Raw genomic sequence first — 24,230 nt, forward strand, 5'->3', positions numbered from 1 at the left:
AACGGAGTTGTTGCAGGTTACACATACCTCCATTGTGTTACACATACCTCCATCTGACTGTAAAATAAATAAATGAATAAATGAAGGGCTGAGATTTCCCCCTTCCACAGGGAGATGGGTATTTGCAACTGTCTCCAGATGCTGATGCTCCCCAAGAACCACATGAAAATGCATCTCTCAGAAAGCACTACTATAACAGGATCCACTGCAAATGCACCTTCCGCTCTTGTCGCTGGTTCCCCATCACCTTACTGGAACAGTGTAGTACTGTCTAAACTACCTCTTACATACAGCATAGATTCTCATCAATCAAACTTGGGTTTAAACTTGAGAATAAATTCCATTTCCTATCTTTTTCCTACCTACACTAAGTTGAGAAATATTTTACTCCAGGAATTGTCTCAGGGGGCTTTGCTGCAGCAGGCAAAGAAATGGTATTTATCCTAAGAAGAAAACAGAAGTAGAAATGTTTGATCCAAAATCCTACACTGTCTATCTACATCTACATCTGCCATTACTTACCTGATGAATAATCAAAATATAAAATGTGGTGTCATTTAATATAGCTGGTTTGGATGTTCCTGGTTCAGCAGACTACAGTCTCAGCTCATACAACCCCCAACATTTCTGGAAGGTGTAAAAACAACCCTGCTTACCTTTCATCCCAAACTTAGAGTGTCTTCCAAACTTCAGAATAATGAGGGTTATTACTAAGCCCGTGCACACCAGTGCTGCAATTCCCACCACGACGTACACCTAAAAAACAAGAGAACACAAACAGACCTGTTTGTTTTGGTTTTGTGTCTTCAAAGACATCCACCATACATTCATATTAATCCAGTTATGAAAAGAGATTAATTTCAACTGAGATCAAAGAGTACAAAAAAAGGACACTTGTTGAGGTTTCTTCTATTCTGGAGAGAACACAGATTCAGACATGAGAACTTTTTTAACATCCTACTCATTCAAGGCAGGTGGGAGGGAGTGTACATCACCTTTTCCCTTCCAGCAGAGTGGCATGTTACAAGAAAACACATAAGAGCAGCACAGAGGAAAAAAGAATTTCCTATGGGGATGTTTGAATGCTTGTATAAATTATCTGGCATGGCTCTGAAGGCTCCATCACTGGGAATACCAAAACTAGAGAGAACATAACCATAAAGAACGATACTGGCCCTGCTTTAATCAGGGGAGCTTGGACCAGAGGACTTACACAGGTCCCAGCTTTACAACCTTGGCAGTTCAATGACTCTGTTATCAGATGAGAAAAGATTGTCTTGCATCCTCCCTGTCTTTAGCACATTGTCCCAAAGACAGTCTGCTCTCTGGCTCATGAATGCACACTCTCCTCTGCTTGCTGCTTTACAGAGTCACTGATGGAGGGAGATGCAATGTCAACCAGGCTGGTAACCCACAATCAGTTTCCAACAGTTCAGCTCAGGACAGCATGAGAGGCAGGGCACCAAATTAGGAAGCCCATCAGCTCAGCCACTAGTACTAAAATCTATCACAAGCCATTTAGTAAAAAAATTACATTAAATAATGTCTTAAAACATACAGTTAGATTTTGAAAATTCATTGCAGCATATCACCTCTCTAACATGGAGGTGACTCCAGGATGGGTACTCAACCAACAATCTTCAAATTACATTGGAGGTCTTTGTTTTGTAAATGAAGATTTGCTCTCCTTGACTAAAAATTAGATGCAAATTCTTAGGCTAAAAAGTTGGCAGTTTCGTTTTTAAGAAAAGTAAGATACTAAAGTGCAGTTTTACTTGAACTGAAAAGTGACTCACTCATTTAAAAAAATGGGGGAAAATTAAGAGTGAGGAGCACTTATTTTATTTTTCACCTTTATTTTTCCTCAGTTTTAATCACAACACAGAAATAGCTATAGTTTTCTGATAGGCCAGAGTCTTATTATAGTGTCTGCAATTTGATAAATTGCATAGCCAAAAAGTCCACAAAGATCACAGATCAGGAAACAATACATATACTTACAGTGATGCTGTCTTCATTCTCTTTGTTGGAAACATCCGTTGAAGTGATTTGATTACTGTTATTTGTGGCATCTCCAAGATCATTAGGTGTGGTTTCATACTCTTTAAGAAATAAAAAAAGGTTGCTTTTATAACTTCATAACCTTGATGGGGAAATGGTTTTCTATATTATTTCTGCTCTGTAAGATGGTAAGGCCACTATCAGCTCTTTGCTTAAAGAGCAACTCATAATTGCTAAAGAAGCCAAAATGATTTGGGAGGAATCACTGTGGCATGTAATTGAACAAATGTGCTGAGACTGATAAACATGAAAAAAAAAGGCAATCTACATCATATGTCTATCCCTACTGGAAATACTAGAGTTAAATAAGAGCTCCATCCATAGAGCTATTTTTATGTGCTTCTGACTTCCCATTAAAAATGAAAGACTGCCCTCTACACTGAACTTCACCAGCCTTGTATTGAGTCAAATTTAGGACAGTCTTAGAAAACAGCTTGAGCACTTTTGTTTTGCTGAGAACTTGGCAGATGGGTTTCAAGCTATCTTACTAATATAAAATATCACATACATGTTCTCATTTGTTTAATAAATAATTTTTTAAACTATGTTATATGCACAGAGGTTACAGTTTAACATTGATATCATACTGATAAACCTTTAAAAATTAAAGTGCCTGAGATGGTATGAAGAAATTTGATTGATTTACCAAAATATTTACACTGACATGGCTACAGGGACAAAACCAGAACTATTCCATATAAAGAATGATCATGGCTCAATTATTTATAAAAACTTCAAAATAAAACACAGATATTCAAAATAAAACACAGAGTCCATGATCTTCTGAAAAAAAATATTCAAATGAGAGAAAAATAATTAAATGTTACATATATGAAGTTAGTAAACATGCATGAAAATAAAAATTTCAAATGCATTTATTTTATTATTACATCTGGGAACACATATAACACTTGCATTTCATAACTGCAATGTATGCTGATGAAAGAAACAAAGGGCAATAACTGCACCTATTATAAAATACACCTCCAGCATCATAATTTAAGTTTGCAATTAAGTAGGTATTTCTTTACAAGTTTTGATTAAAATCAGTGCTATAAGCCTGCAGATGAAATCTTAAATGTGAATTTGAAAAACATCTTGCTAACTACAGCAGCATGAGCATTTCTGAGCATGGAGCTCCCGCTGAGCAAGAACAGGGAGGGCTTGCACCTAAGCACTTTTCTCCTTTAGCTCCCAAGGCCAATTTGGAGAGCTCAGCTGGCAGTGTTAGTAAGAACTTGCACTGGGCTTTTGATCTTCAGGCATGCAAGGACACATTTGCTTTCTGCAAAGCACTTGCAGACTGCAGATTTTTTTTTTTTTTTTTTTTTTTCCCCCTACAGGAAGCTGTCAGCTACCTCTGGCACCAGTGCTACAGTCAGCACAGTCAGAATGTCTAAACAACTCACATAGTCTATTTTGGCTCTAAACTAGTAAACTAGGCATGCCAAAGGACAGGACTCTTTCAAGACGTATTAAATGCACAGAGCTTTCAAGAAAAAAAAATAATGTCCTGATCTTTTATCATTTGAATTCTCCAACTTTGCACTGCATCTTTGTGTGTGTAGCTTACCATGCAGCAAGGTTAGAGCAGTAGCAGCAGGAGAATGAACAGCATTCCTTGAGAATAGGTGCCTGAATGGCTCACCTGCACGAGTAGCCTGGACTTTCAGACAAAGTTCTGTGCTGACCATCTGTTACTGTGAGTACATCCTTTGCTAGAGAAGAGGTGGAGACTTCTAATTCATTATCTGCAGGCAAAGCCTGTTTTGTAACAAGTACTTCAGCCTAAAAAACTTGGGCTTCCTCTACAATTAGCTGGGAAAATTTTCACAAAGATGGTTTGGGCCAACCATCTATTTATTATCATTTTATAAGACTAACATATAAAGCAAATATTTAGATCCTTTGCTGCTCTGGCTTTGTAAAACAATCTTTGAAGAAGGAAATTTTTTGCTCCCAATTTCACTTCTAAATAACAGCTGATGCTATTTGTAGTTCTGTTTATGCTCAAGCCTGCTCTAAACTACTGGAAATCACACCCTGAAGGGCTAAGGAGAACCACAGGTCTAGTCCGTGAATCCTATGGGTGCCCTTCTATATTAAAATAGGCAAGAGCTAGGGTAGGCTACATTGGTATACTGGTGGTATGCTGACATTGCTTGTTGTCTAACTGTGAATCATTTGCATTTGAGGTATTGCCAGATTTTCAAAGCCCCTTGAAATGGGTGAATCAGGCAAGGAAAACACACCTGACCGCTATCCAGCACAAGCCGGACGATTTGAGTTGAACAAATTCCTGTTCATTTTACGATGAAATACTGACATAGACACTGAACACTCCTACAAACAGGATAATGCCTTTTGACTCATGCTACATAAGGCTCATGTTGCTTTAGGGCCAGGTTCTCTGGTGCTCTGTACCTCATGCAGCCACCAGCTGCATGATAACAGCTAATAACAGCTGCAGTGATTTGCAGCTGATGCTGGCCAGTATTTTACAGCCATCTCACAAAGAAGGTGCATGGTGGCTGGGATAGTCATAACAACACAGTCAGATGTGCAGAATGACCAAGGGATAGGTTGTCTCTCTCATGTTCACAACTATATTAGAGGAGGCATCATGGCATGAAGTAAGAACTCAGAGCCAAAGGAGCTGCCTTTGCATGTGAGTCGGTTTATTTCTCTCAGTTAATTTCCAGATCATGTCAGGATATCATTCTCTCTTTATCTTTTCTAAAAGTGCCACAAAGGTGAGCTAGAGGCACAAATGACTGCTCCACACTCACAGCAAGCAGTGCCCCATGCAGGCAGGACTCCCCTCGGCAAAATCATGCAGCCTGATGTCACCTCATCAGATCTTCTGATTTCTCTTGTGTGTTCAAAATACTTAAAAGAAAACGTTTGGAAGTTGCCTCACATCACAAGGACAGCAGTTTCAAACAGCAGAAAGAACTGCCAGAAATAAAGAGGAAGGCTGCCTTCACCAGGACTAGGTCTTGCAGGTTGCAATCTGCTAGCAAAACTCAATGCACACACACCTCAGCAGAAATCCACCCAAGTCAGTCAAAGCACAGCACTCACATGGCTAAAGCCATACACAGGCATTGGGACCTTGATAAAAAGCTCAAAATCAAAATTTTAATGCATACAGCTTGTATAACACAACACATGAAGAAACTGTGCAAACCATCACCACTTTGTCATCCCCATCCCTCCCTTCTTCTTCTCCTCACAAAAAATTTTGGAAAGAGAGGGAGGGTAAGCTATCCTTTGGAGTTTCTAAGCATTTGAAGTCAAATTGATGCTTCAATTGCACATTTGCTAAAGTTTAATGACATGGAATGGAATCAAAGCAATAATGTTTAGATCAGCTTTAGGTAACCTGAGTCATGGGCTATTTCACCCAAATAAAAAGTACTCCAAACAGAATCCAGCTTTGTGTTAGATGAACTTTTCTACCCACCAGAAGTATACCAGAAATATTTTTGAAAACCAGACAGTTGCTTTTCATTCTGCAGCTTCTATTTCAGTGCACACTGGCTTTCACTTGGTACATTTTGACTAGCTAAAAAACTAATGTGAACACTGTGCCATCAAAATCTCCTGGCACACACTCAGCTACCACTGAATTGATGGTCTGCTTATGCAAGAGAGATTAAGGGAAGGTACAAATGAGCGGACAGAGCAAAATAAATTGCCTACAGGAAAACTTACTTGTGCCAACTTCATTTCTAAGTGGGATTTAGGGGTACATTTTTGGAGGCAAAACAAGTATGGAATCATCCCTGAAAAAATAAATTAAGTTGTATAAAGAGAAATCACAAACTCTCTTTCCTCCAAGAAATGCCTCCAAAAGGTTCACAAAATGTCATGTCTGTGAACTACATCACACAGCTGTCATCTTACAGGATCAACTGCATCCATTTGTAGCAGTGGATTTATGCTTCTCCTAATGTGAATCAAAAGCAGCATAATAAGTAAAACATCATATTTTCATCATATATATTAAATATAAGGCAGGAGAACCGAAACCACAAAGCACCTTTTAGAGCTGTATTATTCTATGTGACATTTAAATTTAACCGAGCCTAACATTTGAACTTTTAATGTTTCAGTTCCTTCATTTCTATTATTAAAAGAAAAGAAAATCAAATATATACCATAAACATCTGGATCCAGAATTGGGCCATTACCTGTACGTGGAAAGGAGAAAAAAAAAAATAAATTGCAAATGCTGGAAGAATAATTTTTTTTTATGAATAGTTTTAAGAATTCACTTTATTTACCATAGAGATCATAAGTATCTACATAAATGCAAATCAACATCAATAACTGCAGTTTATTAATTATATTTACAACCATCTTATTAACCACCCAAATGTTAATATTTTGCTTCATGTCATGTGTGCACACCCCACTAACTCTGACAGGGGCAAGTGTTACTTCACATCTTGGCAAAATCCTACTTCCCACTATATATATATATATATATATATATACACACACACACACACACATATATATAAAATGAGTGCAATAATTATTTCTGTTGAAAAAGCAAAGGTAAAATTTTCCCTGAATTCAAGTGGAAGCAGATTTCACAGAGTTTTAACAATCACTGATTTTTACATGACAAAAAATTATGCTATTGTATCATTGTGTGAGCGAACCATTTTAAGCTGTGAGCTGGCAAGTTAAAGACTACAGGTAGAAATGGCCTAAGCAGCACCATTTTATACACTCTGTAAAAGGATGCTTCCAAGAAGCCAGCTGCATAGCTGATACACAGACAGAACTCTTATTGAAAGAGTCAGATGTCTCAGAAACCAGACTTTACACTAGCAAATGGATACCTGTCTAGTCTACACTTCTCTAAATTTTACTAGCTCCTGTTTGCAGTTTTTTCTAATTACCGAATGTATGTAAGGTTTAGCACATAAGTGAGTAAAAAATGCACAGAACAACCACATAAATCAGTGAGCTCTTATTCATGTTTTGCAAGACACCTGTGATGCATTTGAACTATGCATCTATTTGGATCTATAATGTACCTCTAGCATAGTTTATGTAGTAGGCTAAAAGTAATCTCTTCCATATTTTTTATCTCTATTTTAGCAGGCTTGGAAATAAAATTAACAAATAATTTAAATCTCTAAAGTTTAATGCAACTTCAAGAAACACAATTCTGTTTATACAAGTGTACATTAAATTCATAGCAGTAGCATCACATGGGCATAATGCCACAGTGAAGTAAGAGCAGAACATCATTGTCAACAGTACAAGAACCTGCTGAAAATACTAGTTGCAAACTATTTGTAGAATGGAAGCAGAAAATTAGGGTTTTTTTTAAATGCATTTGAAGATATTCCAGTATCTAGGGATATATGTCAATAGATCCCATAAGAACTGTCATGTCAATCGGCAGAAATAAATAACCAGTGAAGAAAGCCGGACTATCTGTCCTCAAGTAATCTGGCCAGAGATTTTTATCCACAAAAGTTAGTGGATTCAGTTTTCCAAGTGTAGAACATCCAGCTGCAGAAAAACAGTATTTCTAACTTGCCTTCTGTAATCTGAAGTGGAACAAAAACTCCAAACAACAAAAAAATCTCCTAGTCCTTTATTTATAATTAGATGTCAACATTTTTGTTTCTATTAATTGGAATTGTGATAAACTAAGAAGGTTAATATAACCCTTAACTCCTCCCAGACATATAAAATAAGAAGGCATCAATTCCATTCAAATATCTTTTATATAACTAAACACTTCAAATAAAGCTACAAAAATCAAGATGTTGGACAACCGCCAAATTTCAGTTTAGTATTGCTTTTTCTATTTAGCACATAGAAACATACCAACTTAATCATCAGTTGAAGTTATTTTAACACTAAACTTCACTACAGTCCTTTTGCACATTTACACACAATTATTTTCAAGGTCAAGTACAGAATGACACCTTTGTTTTGGCTCCCATTAGAAGAGGTTGTTGAGTAAATGAGCTATCAAAAGCCTTGTCCTATTCACTCATCTTTACAAACTACGTCAACTACACATGGATTATTTGCTTCTTTCTTTATAAATCTGGCAATTCCAAATAAAGCAGCAGCAAGAGAATCAATCCAAGAACACACTTCTGTAAAAAACATGTTATGCTGCACAAGCAATATGATACTTCTAAGGCATATTTAGCATATTCTTTTACTTTGACAAGATATATGTGACTTGGACTCATTCAGCTGAATTTTAATGTAAAGAGTTAGTAGATGAATAAACTTAATTAAAAATACCTATTAACGTTAAAAATGTCTCCCACATTCACTAGCCATTTTGGATCATGTTCTATGAGAACAGCCTCCAGAATAAACCATTTCTTGCTTACTGTCCACAGCAGTTAGTCTCAAATAATCAAGTCACTCTCAGCAAGAATTGGAAACCAAGAATTTTTCAGACTAAAGATACTTAAAAATACAACTAGTGAAATAGAAAATTAATTCTTCCAGGTCTTTACATTTAAAATAAATTCTTAATTTACAACATTAACTTGGGTATCATTAGCACAATCAAAATCTCACTACGGTACATGGTTTCCTCTCTTTCATGCCTGCAACCTCAGACCAGTGAAAAACAGTCCTTCAAGAAGCATGCTGAAAGTTAGGATCATCTTAGCACAAATGACATTTTCATCATGTTTGATCCAACTCTGAAAGTGGACTATTACACTATTGATGTAGAACATGCTTTAGACATACACATTTACTTTGGGTAAGCATGTGGATTATAGGTGAGGAGATCTTTAAATTTTCCTTTTATTTTTTTCCCTTTTATCTTCAGAGCATTTGCTCAAATGATGCAATAACCAGAGAATCAGTTTAAAGCTCAGTGAGTATACCCCACCCCATGAAATATCAGGACTGGTATTTAATTCAGTCATGAAGACATGAAAATGAACAAAATGCCAGGGTGTGGGCCTTAATCTTTATGCTTCAGTGTACAATATGTGGGCCAAAGGAAGCAAATATGCAGTAATGACAGCACTGAAAAAGCCTTTTAAAGATTTGAAAAAGCCTGACAGTGCTTTAAATAGTAATAGTATAGAACAAAAATTGTAATATGATGCATTTGCTTTTATGCAAGCTTTAGTGGAGGAGACAACGATGTTGCGATGTTTTCTGAAGTTCAGTTCCATGATTCTTGCAGGACAAAACTAAAAACAGAATTGAGGAGGCTAAGTAGCTAAGCCATTTCCTGTGTTGTTAATTTTTAAGACTGGTTTGGTGCCATCCACTATGCATGAACTAATTTCTAATGCAGTTACATCCTGTCTATACATAGTTCAATTTCTTCTATTCTCTTCTTGTGAAGCTTACCCCATCACAGATCTTGGGAGATTCTTAAAGAACACAGCACAGTTTATATTGGTAGAGTTACATTCTATATGAATATAAAAGGGATGAAACAAATAAATCATATTTTCTTTCTAAATTAGAGGATAGCTACAGTTCTATTTACTGTAGACAGAAGCATAAAGGAAAAACAGGAAGGACAGGGAAAGGATTTGGATCAAAGACCAAAAAAAATTATATGATCACCTAATGTATTAGAGGTAGCTGATACTCTGTTAGAAAATGAAGCTGGGTTCATATTAAATAATCAGGCTTTCAGAGAACTTCCACTGTACACAGAACATCCATGAGGTGAACTGTTTTGCTGAACAATTTAAATGCAGTATTAGGGAATACCAGTAGCTGAAACCATGACATGTTTCTGTAATGAGTCACTTTAAGGCAGAACTTCAGAGAAAAAAGAGAAGATGAGCAATGAGCACAGCAGGAGTAAATAAAACCCAGTTTTATTAGCTCTTCATCTTCTCCTAAGGATGGGAAAGCAAAAATCTCTCTTCCGATTTCAGCAAACTGAGCTGAAAGAGTTAAAAATGAAATATTGACCATATTTTTATGGTCTGTGGCCTGAGGTGTAGGAAGAGAATTTAAATAGTCACCACTTTTTATTTTCCATCAGATAACATGACCGAGCACTGCTGTTTTAAAAAAGAATGAAGGCAACTATTTATATCACATGGTCAAAATGCCAAAGATACATACAGTCTCATATTAAGAGGTATGACTATGCAATTATCTGCACAAGATTACACTTTTATTTCTACTCCAAATGGGCAAGGTCCACTCAGAGTTTTCTTCCACATGCTACAACATGCTTGCATGTACAGTGACTGTTATTACAGCCACTTCATGTATGGCTTTGAAGATATGGAAAAAGATCAAACCACAGTGAACATCAATCACTTACAGTAGTCCCTGCAATTCAGTGAACTAGTCCGCCTTGAGCCTGCTCACATAGTATTTAGAAAGGGTGAGGGAGAATCTTTAGAGCAACTGAAGTTGCAACCATTTGAACACTGATACTCCTAGAAATGTAGATGTCTGGCCACCACCAAGACAAATGGCACTTGGACACCAAAAGTACCTCTTAAGGTCTGAGACCTTATCCATCCTCCTTCTGGGTTACTTGTTTTTTCTCCAGTTCCCTCTGGTGTCCCAAAAACAACATATTATCATGAATTCACTTATCTGCACTATCAATTTTGCAGCAAGGCACTAGATGCCACAGAAGCATCATCCACATCCTTGATCACACTACCTAGTTCCATTCATATGCAGTACAGCAAGTTATAGAGCGGCTGAATTGCCAATCAGTGCTTTTCAGGATAAGAAACAGCAACCTTCAATTAGCTTTGGCTGGCAGGGAGAATGGTTACTCAAAGGAATGATTTACTAGCATTAATTCCCTTCAGAAGCAATAAACAAAAAGAAAATGCTTAAGAAAAGCATTATTTTCCAAGTAATATTCAAGACATTCATTCGGAGAAAAAAAGTTCTATAAAAACCTTTCTCCAAAATAATTAATCTGGCCATAAGCACTATTTCACCACTTTCATCAATTTGCAATTGTTAGCACTAAAAAAAAAAAACTACACTCACCATCTCCAGGCACTGACATGAAATGAGCATCAACCCGTTTTTCATCCTCTCCATAATCGTTCTTTGCCAGTAAGGTATAAGCACCATTATTCAGGTGTGTAGGATTGTCCAGCTGAAGGCAGCCATGGTATTCACTTTGATTGATAACATGTATTTTAGTACAGATGTATTCAGATTCATTCAATACAGCTCCTTCGTAGAACCACTGCAATGTGGGCTTAGGGTTCCCTTTCACAGTGAATGGAATACACCAGTGGTGGTCTGGAGTCGGAGACTCAATAAATGTGATATTTGGTGCAACTATATTGGAAAAAAGAGTGAAGAGTATCAGAACATTCTAAACGTGTCCTTCCTCCCTTCCCTCCCTCCCAAGTTCTCATGGAAGTATTTTTCATTCATCAGTACAAAAGTATGTTACTGGATGGAAAAGTACCTATTTGAAGGATACTCACACAGGAACATACCTGCACTTTCTAGAGTATTATGCTGAACTGAACTGAAGCCGCTCTTTAGAAAGAAATAAAACAAACTAGTTTCAAAGACTGAAAATGTGTTAAATTACTTAAAATGTGTAAGGTGTGGGAACTTCATTTACTGGATCATTTAGAAGGAGGAGAGAGACATTTTAGCTTTACTTTGCTCAAAAGACAGTGCACAAGAGTGCCGAAAGCAAGTAGTACTGGAAAGATGCTCAGCTAAGAATCCATATTTACAGATTACTTTCTTAACAGAATCAAAGACAAAACAGATTACTTAATATTCTAGATTATTCTGTCAGGGAAAAACAATTCTTTACTGTACATATTCTCATCCTTGTTCAAAACTGCTAAATGACTCAAGTTTACAGACCTCTTCTGTTTCCCCTCAAGAGGTTATTCCAACACCTTGCCCATTATTTTCCTTTATATTTATTCTTAACTAAATCAAATTCCTTCTAGTTATACACCCTTTTATCACCCATAACAGTGCCAAACTCAGAATCTCATTTACACTCTTTAAACATTTCTAGTTTATGTTTGTTCCCATAGTTATTACATATCCAATTTCAACCTACAAACCTACATCTATAGTGTTTTTTCCTAGCTTACTCTGTCATAAGCACATGCTGAGAAAAATTTGCCATCTACAAAGTGTTTCATTGCCATTTTCAATTAAACAGAAGGTTGCAACTTGTGAAAACATGCTCTGTAGCTCATGTCAAATTAATTCAGTCTGGAGTTTAGGTCTAAGAAACCACTGCTTCGCTGCATTATATGCCCCTTCTCCCTTCCTTGGCCCTGAGAAGTAAGTGTACTATTCAAAGCTATGGCAAATAAATTTACATCTGGCCATACAAACTACAACAAAGTAGTTGTTGTTTTAGGTAGTAAGCACTTAAAACATGTGTAGTCTTGTACAATTCTACTAGCCTTTACAATTCACAGTTTGCAGTTGCTAAGACAGTGTGCATGTACATTACAAACCTTCCCACACTGACAGTGCCATTCAGTAGTCAGCATTTGAGTCCTTTACTTACAGATTCTTTTAACTGGAAGACAAAGCAGTCAGAAATACATTTTTTGCAGAATACAGAGCTGAAAAAGATAAATGCAACAATGGCTGACTTGGCTAGTCCTAGCATTAACTGCATCTAACTGTAGTAGTTCACACACCTTAAGGATTTTTATTTCAACAGCCTGAAGGTCCAAAAAACACCCAGAACAGCTCCTACCAATGCAGTTTAGCCTCCAGGTCAGTATGGAGGCCCACATACGTACAGAATACTGTAAGCTCGGCAGAGGCTTGATCCTCTCCCACAATGTTCTCTGCTACACAGGAAATCTCCAGTCCACTGTCCATTGATGAGACATTCTTGATGGTGAGAGAGGCAGGGTTTTTATTTGTGTCACTCTAAAAATGATCAGAAAAACATTTATGCGTCAAGTACAGCCTTAAGAACAAAGGAGAGGGAGGCAATTACTGGCCACAGTTGAACGACATTTTTCATTTTCCCTTCCTTTTAGTTGTATCTATCCACAGCTAACCAAAGACTTATTTTGGTGTCTCATCCAAACAGACATAAAACATGTACAGAACCAATTCTAACACTCAGTGGCAGCAGATTCAAAGCTGCAAAATCCTGCCACAAAAAATTGCACTCAACCATGTTTCTGCCCTGTCACTTCTGGTCTGTGCCCTTTTTTTACTACTTTATCCTTTCTAAATAAATGTTTTTTCCCCTCTAATAATATACCTTTGCTCATCTCTCTCTCCTACTCATGACTGATTTCTCCCTCTTCTCTAAACCCTTTTCTTCCTGCTTATATTCTATCCAATCCTTGCTTTACTCATCCTTTTCTCTCTTTCCTTTAAATTTATGCTTGACATCTCTTCCACTGCTGCCTTCTGAGCCCTACTGTATCTTGACATGTTTTGTATCTCCTTCTTAACCAAATTCTCTTTAAAGGTTCTTTTCTCAAGAAACCTTCCACAAGAAACTGCATACCTTCTACTACCTAAGCTATTGCCCAAGTGTTGTTTTGTGTGTTTAAGAACAAGCTAATTAAGGTAAGAATGATGATTCTTAAAACTCTTGATTTTTATGATCCTTACAAAGCTGAGTGTCTATCTATAATCTTAAATAACATACTGACTATGCAACTATGTTGGACTGGCTAAACAAATATGGCTGAATTACCCCCCCACACACAAAAAAAAGCACTAGTAAGCTAGTGCTGTCTGATATTAATAAATCAGGCCCTTCATATGATCTCCAAATAATTATTTCCATATTTAAATTTTTCATAAAGAGCTAGACTATTTTGTTAAACTGGAAAGGAATCAAAACACCCTCCAAAAATAAATAATAATTATGATAATTTTTAAAATTACTTTTGAAGTACTTTTTGTAATGTACACTGTCAGTGCTACAGACAACACAAACAGGTAAGCCACTATAATTGTAAAACCACAGCAACTTTAGATGGCAGTCAACAGGAATACATGGGAATGCTCCTGCATACAGTCCTGTGCAAAAAGGATTTTGGAGCTTGAGATGACAGCCTAACTCCATGAGTTCAATGTCCCTTCAATCTCAGTGTGACAGTAGGGGAGGCAGGTGGAAAAGCAAACACCCCTTCACACATTTTCCTATTTTGCAAATCTCAGAGCTGAGCAGTGCTCAAAGCTGACTAAAGACCCTCTGAAAGCAGGGAGGCTGAAACACAGGCTCAGGACTGAAATTTAGAGCAAGAAAAATCTAAACAACATCAGTCAAACTATCCATCAACATAGAGAACTTAAAGGTTAGCTTTGCAGAACTAAAGCCTAGTTTTAACCTTTGCTAATGTCCCTCTTGTAAAAGAGGTGAGAGGAAACAGTTAAAAGAAGCATACAAGATGAAGAAAATGAAGGCAGAATCTGAGATACTGAAGTGAAACAAAAGAAACCAAAAGCAACATTTATAGAAAAGGATAGTTGAGAATCACAGATAAGGTCTAAAAGGTCTAAAAGGCTCATGCTCTTCTGCTATTGAAAACAGTGCTGTGCTCCATGGCTAAGTTGTAGGCAGCCCATATTATAAGCCCCTCTACAACAGCATGATGAAGTTATGCCAGGATAGAATACTCATGGAAAATTTGAAGCAAACTGACCATGGCATTTCCAAGATAGGACGGTTAAAAAAATTAGGTTATCTCACTTCTTGAACAGAGTCCCACATTTGTTTTGGCTCCCAGAATTAAAACTTTTTAAAAATTTTGAAAAATATTGCAACTTGGCAGAGGTTCCCCAAAATGTTTTAATTTCTTGTTCTCAATGACGACTGATGCCTTGATGCCTCTGGGGAGTTTTACAGATCAGAGAAAATTTTAAAAATACAACTAGAGCTCTGCAGAGCTCTTACTTATGAAAGCTGGAATGAAAGACAGATTACTTAAATTCTGTACAAGCCCAATGTAACAAAATTTGGAAAGAAAATACAAAACTCTGAGACTCAAAATCCTCACTGCAAGAAGAGTTTTGAAAGTACACTTCCCACACCTTGTACAGACCAAGAAGCTTTACACAGCTTGCACCATCATGATTGTAGGAAAGCAAATGCCATAAAATCGTAATAAACATGGGTTTTTCCTATTGTGAAATCATAGCAATTTATGAGCTCAGCAGCTGCTTATATGCTCCTCCTTTTTCAATATTTCAATCAGAAAGGACTTAAGTAGCACAGTCTACAAAACCAAAAAATAAAAATATAAAGAGCCCAGTAAATAAAATTTTCCCACATAGGTGTTTTCAATGAGGAAAAAGATTCATACATCATTAAAAAAACAAACCAAAACAAATACAGCCTGACAGTATTTTAAGTAAAATGTTCAATTTCAAGGTTTTCTGTTGCTGCTAAGTATGTTGAAGAAAAATTATGTATGCCACAAATATTTACAACCAAATTCAAACACACTGAATTATTAAATGAAAATATAATATTATTAGAGACCCAAAGTTTTTTCACAATCAGTATAGATTAGATTTAATCTCTGTAGGTAGTTATCAGTGATAAGAGAGTCCTTGTGTTTCAATATTCCAATTCACATTGCTTCCAAAAATTTATATTACTCTTATTTACAAGTGAGCATCCAAAAAACCAGAGTGCAAATGAGAATCTTGAGAAACAAATGTCTGCCATTCACCAAAAGCACTGCCACAGTCACGCTTGATTGAAAGAAACTGGAAGATAAATCTAATCCAACATTAACTTTCTATTTCATCTTTTAATAAAAGGTTAACTAGATCTGGACATGAAACTTCATTCCATCTTTCAGCAGATGTCACCTGAATTGTCACATGTTTGAATATAAATCTTACCTCGTGGTTTGAAACAAGATTAGTTACCACCCAGGATACATTTGGGGGTGGCCCACCAGTAGTATCACAGTACAACGTGATGCTCTTTCCTTCCACCACGGTGATGTTGTAATTGCTTAAGTTTGCTGAGGGCAAGTCTGTGATAGAAACAACAACACAATAACCCAACATGCATTTGTATTTGACTGAATAGACACTATGCAACTCGAAGCAAGCAATACATCAAATATTCACTGTAGTCAATACTATTCAGCCAGACAGTACGAACAGCATCTTTGGAAATAAAAATCTACAATATTTTGCTGCTATGTATTTTCTGCATCTCCTCTGCTTCACATCCTAAGAAAACATTACTGCATGTGGAAATATATTAACTAGCTGATTAAAAATAGTTTATATATATATATATATATATATATATATATATATATACACACAGGAATGTATGTCAGGTGCACAAATAGAAATTATCTTAACTCCAAATTGAAAAAAAACCCTTTTCCTTTACTCTTTAAAACTGGAAATTGTATCTATCTCTTTATAACAGCGACAAAGTAACCTCTGGGTTCCACTGACGTTGTGGTATGCCCACTGTTCTTCATAACACTAACAGGAAAATCCAATTAGCTCCCAGTATCCCACAAGAGACTGAAGGCCTCTTTCTCATACAGAGACATAGCTCAGAGTGGGCAGGGCAAAACCTAGAACTTAAGCTCAAAGGGGGGAAAACAGAGAACTTATAAGATTGAACTAAAGAAGGGAAAGGACAGAAGAGAGGGTTAACAATTGCACAGAGCACAAAGCACATCAGCCGATTTTTCTATTGTCCTCAGGAAAGCAGAAAAGCAGTGGGATACACTCATCAGGAAACAAGACCAGATTTTGCAAGAATTAGAACTCCCTCTCCATCTTACAATTATAAATCACTCTGTGCCTAAGGCACCCAAAGCAATGGAAACTTTCCAGAGTGTAAATTTAAGCTGAATGTTTAAAAAAACATAAAGAATTATAGAATTTCCCTCTACAAAACAATACTAGCAATATCAGTAGATTTCAGCCACAGAGGGATTCACATTTCATATATATTTAGGTATCATTGTTACTGTGCATCATTCTAGACATAACATCTTTCTTAAAAGATACTAGGTCATCATTGGAAGCTGGTACACTCTGTAGAGAGTCTTGGTCTCCTTTATGAGGCATTTCATATCAACTGTTCCAGGCAAATTTTACTTTCAATTTATCATCTCAAATAATCAAGCTTATCTGCTGTGCAGGACCTTTATGCATGATTTTGCAATGACTTTTCTTTTTCTGAAACAATAGCTCTTTTTGGCTGTGTTTTTTAGTTGAGAGTACAGCAGTTTCATCATGGACTTGCTGGTATAGAAGTTTAGCAGAGAAATTTTTCTTTATGTAAAAGATCCAAAACAAATAAATAACCATCAAATCACTGTGAATACATTCATATGTTTGCTGGAGGTTCAACAGAAGCTAGATGTATTGGAAACCTCCCTTGAATTAGTTCAATAAAATATAACTGAGTGGAAGCAATACAAAAAAGAAGATGAATAATTTTCCAGACAATGCTTTCCAGCCTAATAAGATTTGAAGATCAGCAGAAGTATACAATAACTGCTCAGGCAATTCTCACAGTGTTTTACGTAGTGTGGTAATATTATTCCCATTATAGGCATCATGGATTTCTTCTATTATGTTCACTTTATAAATCATGTGTTGAAGTCTATTGAGACAGAGCTGGGGAGTTTGTGTGCCTTGATGCAGTAATCTGTTAGCGAAGGTAGCCATCTGCTCTTGCCTGCTGTGAATTCAGATCTCACCAATGTCTGTCAACTAGCTGAGCAGGAAATAAAACTAATCTTAGGGAACATTTGGATATTAATTATGCTAGTTAGAGAACAAGGGGAGCACTAATGAGATAATTTGCTTTATAAAGTTACACTTCCACAACACCTCTAAATACTATTCCAATTACTCTTGCCAGACCTGAACATGCAAAGAGAATAAAGATTCCCACTCTTCTTAACCCCACCACTTGGGAGGAGGTCTACATGATGGATTAGCATTTCATTGTGCAAACTGGCACAGCTCCTACTAACACATCACTTCATGTGAAACCTCTCATGCAAGCATAAATAAAAATAACATTTTTCCCCTTAGAGGTCTCCTTTAAATAACTGTTAAGTTTTGAGAAAATTTCTTCCTGCAATGTGTTTATTCATAGGATAAGCAACTGAAGTTTAGTTCCTCTGGTACTGCCTCTGGTTCCCACCCAGAACTACATCTAGTTCTTTTTTTTTTTTTTTTGCAGAAGTCTGCACATGTCATGTTGGTATTACATCTCAAATGGAAACAACTACATCATGCTGCATCCTGTCAGACGGCTATAAAATAATAGTGCTCATTATTCTGTATGTTCATAAAGTTCTAAAAACCAACTGCAAGACCCCCTGCATCTAAAAAGGTACAAATGGAATGGAATGGAATGGAATGGAATGGAATGGAATGGAATGGAATGGAATGGAATGGAATGGAATGGAATGGAATGGAGTTAGAATTAGACTAGATTAGAAATCATATTATAGTTTGTGTTTTCTTTTACTCTTCTTCCCAGTCATAAGATGGGTGGAAAACACAAGAATTATCTTAGCATTCATTTTCTCTGGTTGGATATATTGAGATAGTGTGCTTTAACTGCAGGGTAATTTTACTTTGATTTCCAGTGGCACCCAGACTGCTCCACAATAAAATCCACACTAGCTGAGATGTGGCTCTATTTGGGAAATGCAAACAGTCACATAAGGCCTCATCTAGACATATGATACATTGCGTTTCCCAGCAAAGCAGTGACACTAAGCAGCAAAAACTGTACTGAAAAATAATTGTATGCTAAAAGAACACAATAAACCTTAACATACACAAATGCTCAGACTGTATGCCCAGTGTAGTGGAGACCATTTCTTTAGGCCAGTAGCACTTTGACTCTTATAGAACTGCAGAGATAGCCAACCACGCTGCCTTTACTCCTGAGTCAGTTTGGCTAAATACAGTGGTTTAGATAGTTATCACTTTTGTTGGCAAGGATGTACATATGTGCATTTTAAAGGACTTTGTAAAAAGCAGTTGATACAGATAGCACACTCAAATATTTTTGTATAATGCCAGCATAGTAAGATTAGACTGTAGCATAAGGGTCTGTACAAGGTAGGCCTGACATCAGCCTTCCACAAGTTTCATCTTGGTATGTGTCAGACAGATTAATCCACGCCTCAAAACACAAACCACAATCTCTGTTACAAACTTTGATAGAATTAATGATTATAACTCTGGATATCAGCAATAACCCTGCTAGTACCTGATTGATTTTTGCAATATATTTGAAGTTTGCTATATTCTTGGCTTAACCTTCTGCAACAGTATGTTGCATACAAGAGTCTCTTCCTTTTATGAGTTCTGGAATTTCTCACAGACTTTCAAATTTATTGAGTACTCTCATGTTCTGGTAAACAGGGTAAAGAGAGTTTCTGAATTATGGTTTTAAGACCACCTTCTTTAATTTTGTTTTTCAATTCCTCTTTCTTTTGAATAATCTCTTCAAAGCTTTTCAATCTCTAGAAAAATGGGAGGACAGAACCTGCTACTGAGAACTTTAAACAGTAGTGTAGACAGCAACACAGTGTGAGATGAAATCATACACTAAAATCCATGTGTTTCCATTATGCACTAGTACATAATAGCTATATGCTTTCACCACATACAGAATATATTCTCACATATTCAGCATTATTATACTTCATTCTCAGGAGTAGGCAGCTCTAGACTAGAATAAGCAGACACTTTCCTCACCCCAGTGCAACTAGCCAGTACTAGACACAAGCAGGAGGAACTAATTTATATCAGCTGAGTCTTGCCAAATACCATCTCATGCTTTAGGAGAAACAAACATTCCTTAAGTAGAATTTGAGGGGGGAGGGGGGTGCATTTACCTTTACAGACCATCATTAGTGCAAAAGGAGGGCCTGAAGCCGTCAGACAGTGAAACTGTCAAGCATCACTAGGGAATGACTCACCTCTTCCCTGTGCACAGCTGGGACTTCAACAACCACAAAACCAACACTTTGGATGCCATTTTCAAAGGTTACTACTACATTTGGCTACACAACTGTCAGTGGAAATTAAGAAAATGTATGTGCCTGTATTTCTACAGGGCTTTCCAAGTCTTCATGCTGCTACTTATTACTTTCTACAGAAAACTTAAACTGGCTTTCCTAGAGCCGGACTGTCACTATATGTCAAAGGAAGGATATGATCTAATAGGGAAATAAAAACTCTACTCTGTAACTCAACTCTTAACACAAAGAACTTTAGCCAGTATGCTAAAGGAACATTTTAGTCTTAAGCCAGAAGAAGCAAATCCACCATTACACCAAAGATATTATTTCATTATCTGTAGTATAAAAAAATTTTATAAAATTAATACCAGATTTGCTTTTTCTGCTTCAACTTTCACCTGGTCAGTTCTACGATTTTTTCAGTTGCTAAAAAAACCTTTAAATATTATCTCAATATGGTCAATTGGCCTCACTAACTTAAGAAATTATATGATAAAAAAATTAGTACCTGAGAGAATACTGTAAATTCAATATTGCATTAATTTATGCCATCCTTTGCACACTAAGCCCCTGATTTTCATCAGCCTCTCAACAAACTCCCAGGAGCCTAGACATGACAGTATCACTAAATGGTTTTCAGTGTGGTCCATGTCATCTCCTGTTTGCTTGGCATGCTTTTGGAGGTCAATTTGTTGTGTAATAAGAACAAGATAATACCACAAAAAATTATGATTTTTTCTGCATCTGATTTTTAACCAGGTAATTTTAATCTTCACCTGAAATCCTTAACCATCTTTTTAATAACTATATCAGGCATAGAATGATTAAAATAACACTGAGGCAGCAACCATCTGCAGCAGCAGCCTACCAGAACAACTCATTTATAAAACATCCACTGCAATTCTTAGGGCACAGTGATTAAAATCAATCTACTTTCCTCACATAAGATTCCAGTAAAGTCTATGGCTCTTTTTTCTCCTGGTTTGGCTTTTTCACTCTAGGGACAAAACATGCAATTAATTACACCACTACAGCAGAGGCTGGTAACAACCACTACATGTACTGTCTGGAGCCTGAAAACAGGATGGTTGACAATGCAATTTGTCATGAACTGTCATATGGATCTGCAAATTTCAGGGGTCTTACTTGCTCAAAACTGGCTGTATGGAAAGCAGGATATGATGATACAATGTTCCTTGTGTTATTCTATTGAAATAGTGCCGAATTTGAAAAGGCAGTAATGTTTACTAATTCCATAAGTTTTTTACTATGTACTTTCAAGGGTTTAAAACAAAACAAAAAACAGTGAGAAAGATCTAGTAATTCTAGCTATAAAGATAAGAGCTGTCAGATATGTGATTCACCTCTTGGGTTTCATTTAACAAAAGCTTGCAGCCAACAAGCCCTGAGCCAGATTTCCAGCCTGACTGCATCTTCAAAGGACTATAAAAAGGATATCCCAATAATTTACATGCAAAGCATGAATGAAAGAAACACAAGCAATTGTTTCCATTTCCTGTTGTATCACAGCTACAGAATCAAAATCCTCAATACATAGAAAATTGCAGAAATCTCATAGAAGTTGTAGCAAGATGAGAAGCACAAACATATTCAATGAAGATTAAAAAAATATGTTAGGTAAATAATATACAGAATTAGCAGAAATAAAGAACATTTAAAACAAATTTTAATGTTTCATTTATCTTCCACAGCCAAACATCCCCATCTCCATTTTTTTTGAAGATCTAAGATGCCTTTCCTCTCCCGTCTTCATTTCATGATACTAACCACCATGCATCTCTATCACTTCACTAAGATTTCGCCATCATGAACAACAAAACTTGAAATTTCCAATAGGTTAAAATGGAAAGTAAAGGTGTTAATCTTAGAGTCGTAAGAGGAAAAGATGAAAATGAATTTGGAATCATGACCCATCTCCCCATATTTTCATACTTTGCCCTCTGTGTGTGAATGTAAATTTAAAAAACCTGGATCAATATTTCTTCAAATCTTCAAAAGAATACATAGCCATGGAATAAAACACTGAATCACCACTAAATAGACATATGCTTGCCATGTGGCACAGTAAATATTGGTGGGTATTTTCCACAATGACCAAATGTACCAATGGTACTTTGCATAGGTTGGGCAGAACGTATTTCTGTCAGAAGGCAGAATGAGAGATATGGCAGATCACTGAGCCTCCCAGATATTTAAAAATACTAAATTAAATCTCCCTCCTCTCATGGCATGCCTGATTGCCACTTTCAACCAGGAACCTTTACAGAACCTTTACAGAAAAATTAAACAAATACAGTCTCTACTAGAAGATGATGAGTCTAATTTAAAGTATTGCTTTCCCAGATCAAATGCAGTCTTACTTTGCCTTTAAACACTCCATCACTCCATATGTAACTAAAGCTTTCACTAGAAGCAAACTTCTTTACACAGAGCCAGCACATGCCACAGCAAAGGCCACAAGACTTGCTAACTCCTCTTCACGACCACAGCGACAAGCACTGTCTCCACAGAACTGTCACACCATCACCATCCAGGGCTTCAAAAGCCATAATGAATGCAGTGCACCCAAAAAATACCAACAGATGTGCACACAAATTTATTTGGACACCAAGTTGTCATCTGCAGTCAACCTCTACAGAAGCTCTGAAGGTTGCTGCTGATATTTCAAACCAGATGAAGGGCTTACATCTCCAAGGTTACATCAGCCCCTTCATCAGCTCCTTAACTTCTTCCCAGGACCTTTCTTTTAAGAGCCTTAGGTGTAGTCTGGATTCTAATAGGAAGGTGCTGAATAAAATAGGATCTTGCATATTATTACCTGGTCTCCAGTACAAGAATAAGTTTATATTCGTTAATGTAAAAACAAATCTGCAGGACTCAAGTGTTTTTACAGATGCTTTCAACCTTATCAACTATTCCCTTGCTAGTAGTATTATGAAGGTATCCAACCATGTTTTCTGAATGGCTAAGGAAATTAAATTACACTTGGTGAAATTGTTCTAACATGGCATTTAAGCTACAGTTGCTCCACAATAGCTTTTGAAGGAAAACCAAAGGTAGTTGCCATTGGGCTGAATATGTCAGCCACAAGCTTAACAGATGAACTGAGAGTTAAACAGCCTTTGAAATGTAAATTAATGAGGCCCAAACCAGCTTAAGCAAACCTCTAACAAATGGCGTCTTATTCACCAAGTGTATGTAATGAAGTTTCAGTATTGTTATCCACAGAATTTCATGTGTGCCCAGAAAATAGTCAAAATAATGCCAACCTGCCTAATGTTGCAACATGATAAACATGTGATCCTAAACATTTTCAGAGAAAAACATAAAAAAAGTAAAACGATGGGTTTCACTTTTGGTACCAGGTATACCATATGCCAAGTATATTATTGAAGGCATGCCTTGAAGGATTCTCCTTTTAAAAAAAACAGCACATTCTTTAGACTTCAGGGTAGAGTTATTTAGTCATCAGTCTTCACCTATATAAAGTAAGAATATTGCCAGAAAAGAGTCAAAGAGCTGTTCTCCTTAGCAGATCAGTACTCCACCCTTACACAGTTGTATCAAGTCAGGCACAGAGAGTACCTCTGTAAACCTGCACAATGTTGTGAGTTCAGAAACACTTACTTCCCTTGAATAATGCTTTACTTCTTTCTAGTTCTAATATACTTTGAATTATAAATCTCCTTTGTTGACATTTAAGCAGAACTTGAATCAGTATTATCAAACAAAAATACTACATGTGGCTCAGCTATCATCATTCACAATCACTGATTTACACAGATTGTCATACCTAAACATCTGTATGAAAGTTGATGTTTGATTCACAAATAGGTAAATGTTGTATCTTCAGAAGAAAATTATATATGTATCTTTGAATATAAGATTACTCTTGCCTTTCAAACTCCATATAATTTTGGTTATTTCCACTTACAGTCTAGAAAATTCTTCTAATTAAGTTTGGAAAATTTTAACTCAACTTGAGAGCAACAGTGAAACCCCATTACTGTCAAAGTCTCACCAAAAAATGGAAGTTTTTAACATAGCCCACAGTCACAGATAAGAATTAAAACTCTTACAGGGAAAATAAGAGTTTGCCACCACACATCATGCACCACATCTAGTTCTTGTGCCCAAATAAACAACACAGGCTAGAGAATCCATTATTTTCTG

The 24,230-nt window shown here is 36.5% G+C and overlaps 1 protein-coding gene across 3 annotated transcripts in view; it reads right to left on the reverse strand.

The window, feature by feature from the left end:
- Positions 1 to 24,230, reverse strand: part of NTRK2 (neurotrophic receptor tyrosine kinase 2) — a 193,519-nt gene that overhangs the window by 136,868 nt on the left and 32,421 nt on the right. For all 3 annotated transcript variants that reach the window (XM_031507311.3, XM_021534431.4, XM_085566788.1), the window contains exons 6-11: positions 15,904 to 16,040; positions 12,822 to 12,954; positions 11,065 to 11,364; positions 6,225 to 6,257; positions 2,002 to 2,102; positions 657 to 756 (exon numbers count right to left, since the gene is read on the reverse strand). In XM_031507311.3, the coding sequence (XP_031363171.1) occupies positions 657 to 756; positions 2,002 to 2,102; positions 6,225 to 6,257; positions 11,065 to 11,364; positions 12,822 to 12,954; positions 15,904 to 16,040 (804 nt within the window). The remainder of the gene's footprint in view (positions 1 to 656; positions 757 to 2,001; positions 2,103 to 6,224; positions 6,258 to 11,064; positions 11,365 to 12,821; positions 12,955 to 15,903; positions 16,041 to 24,230) is intronic.

This window comes from Lonchura striata, chromosome Z (assembly GCF_050655825.1).
Source record: "Lonchura striata isolate lonStrDom1 chromosome Z, ASM5065582v1, whole genome shotgun sequence".
Lineage (NCBI taxonomy): Eukaryota > Metazoa > Chordata > Aves > Passeriformes > Estrildidae > Lonchura > Lonchura striata.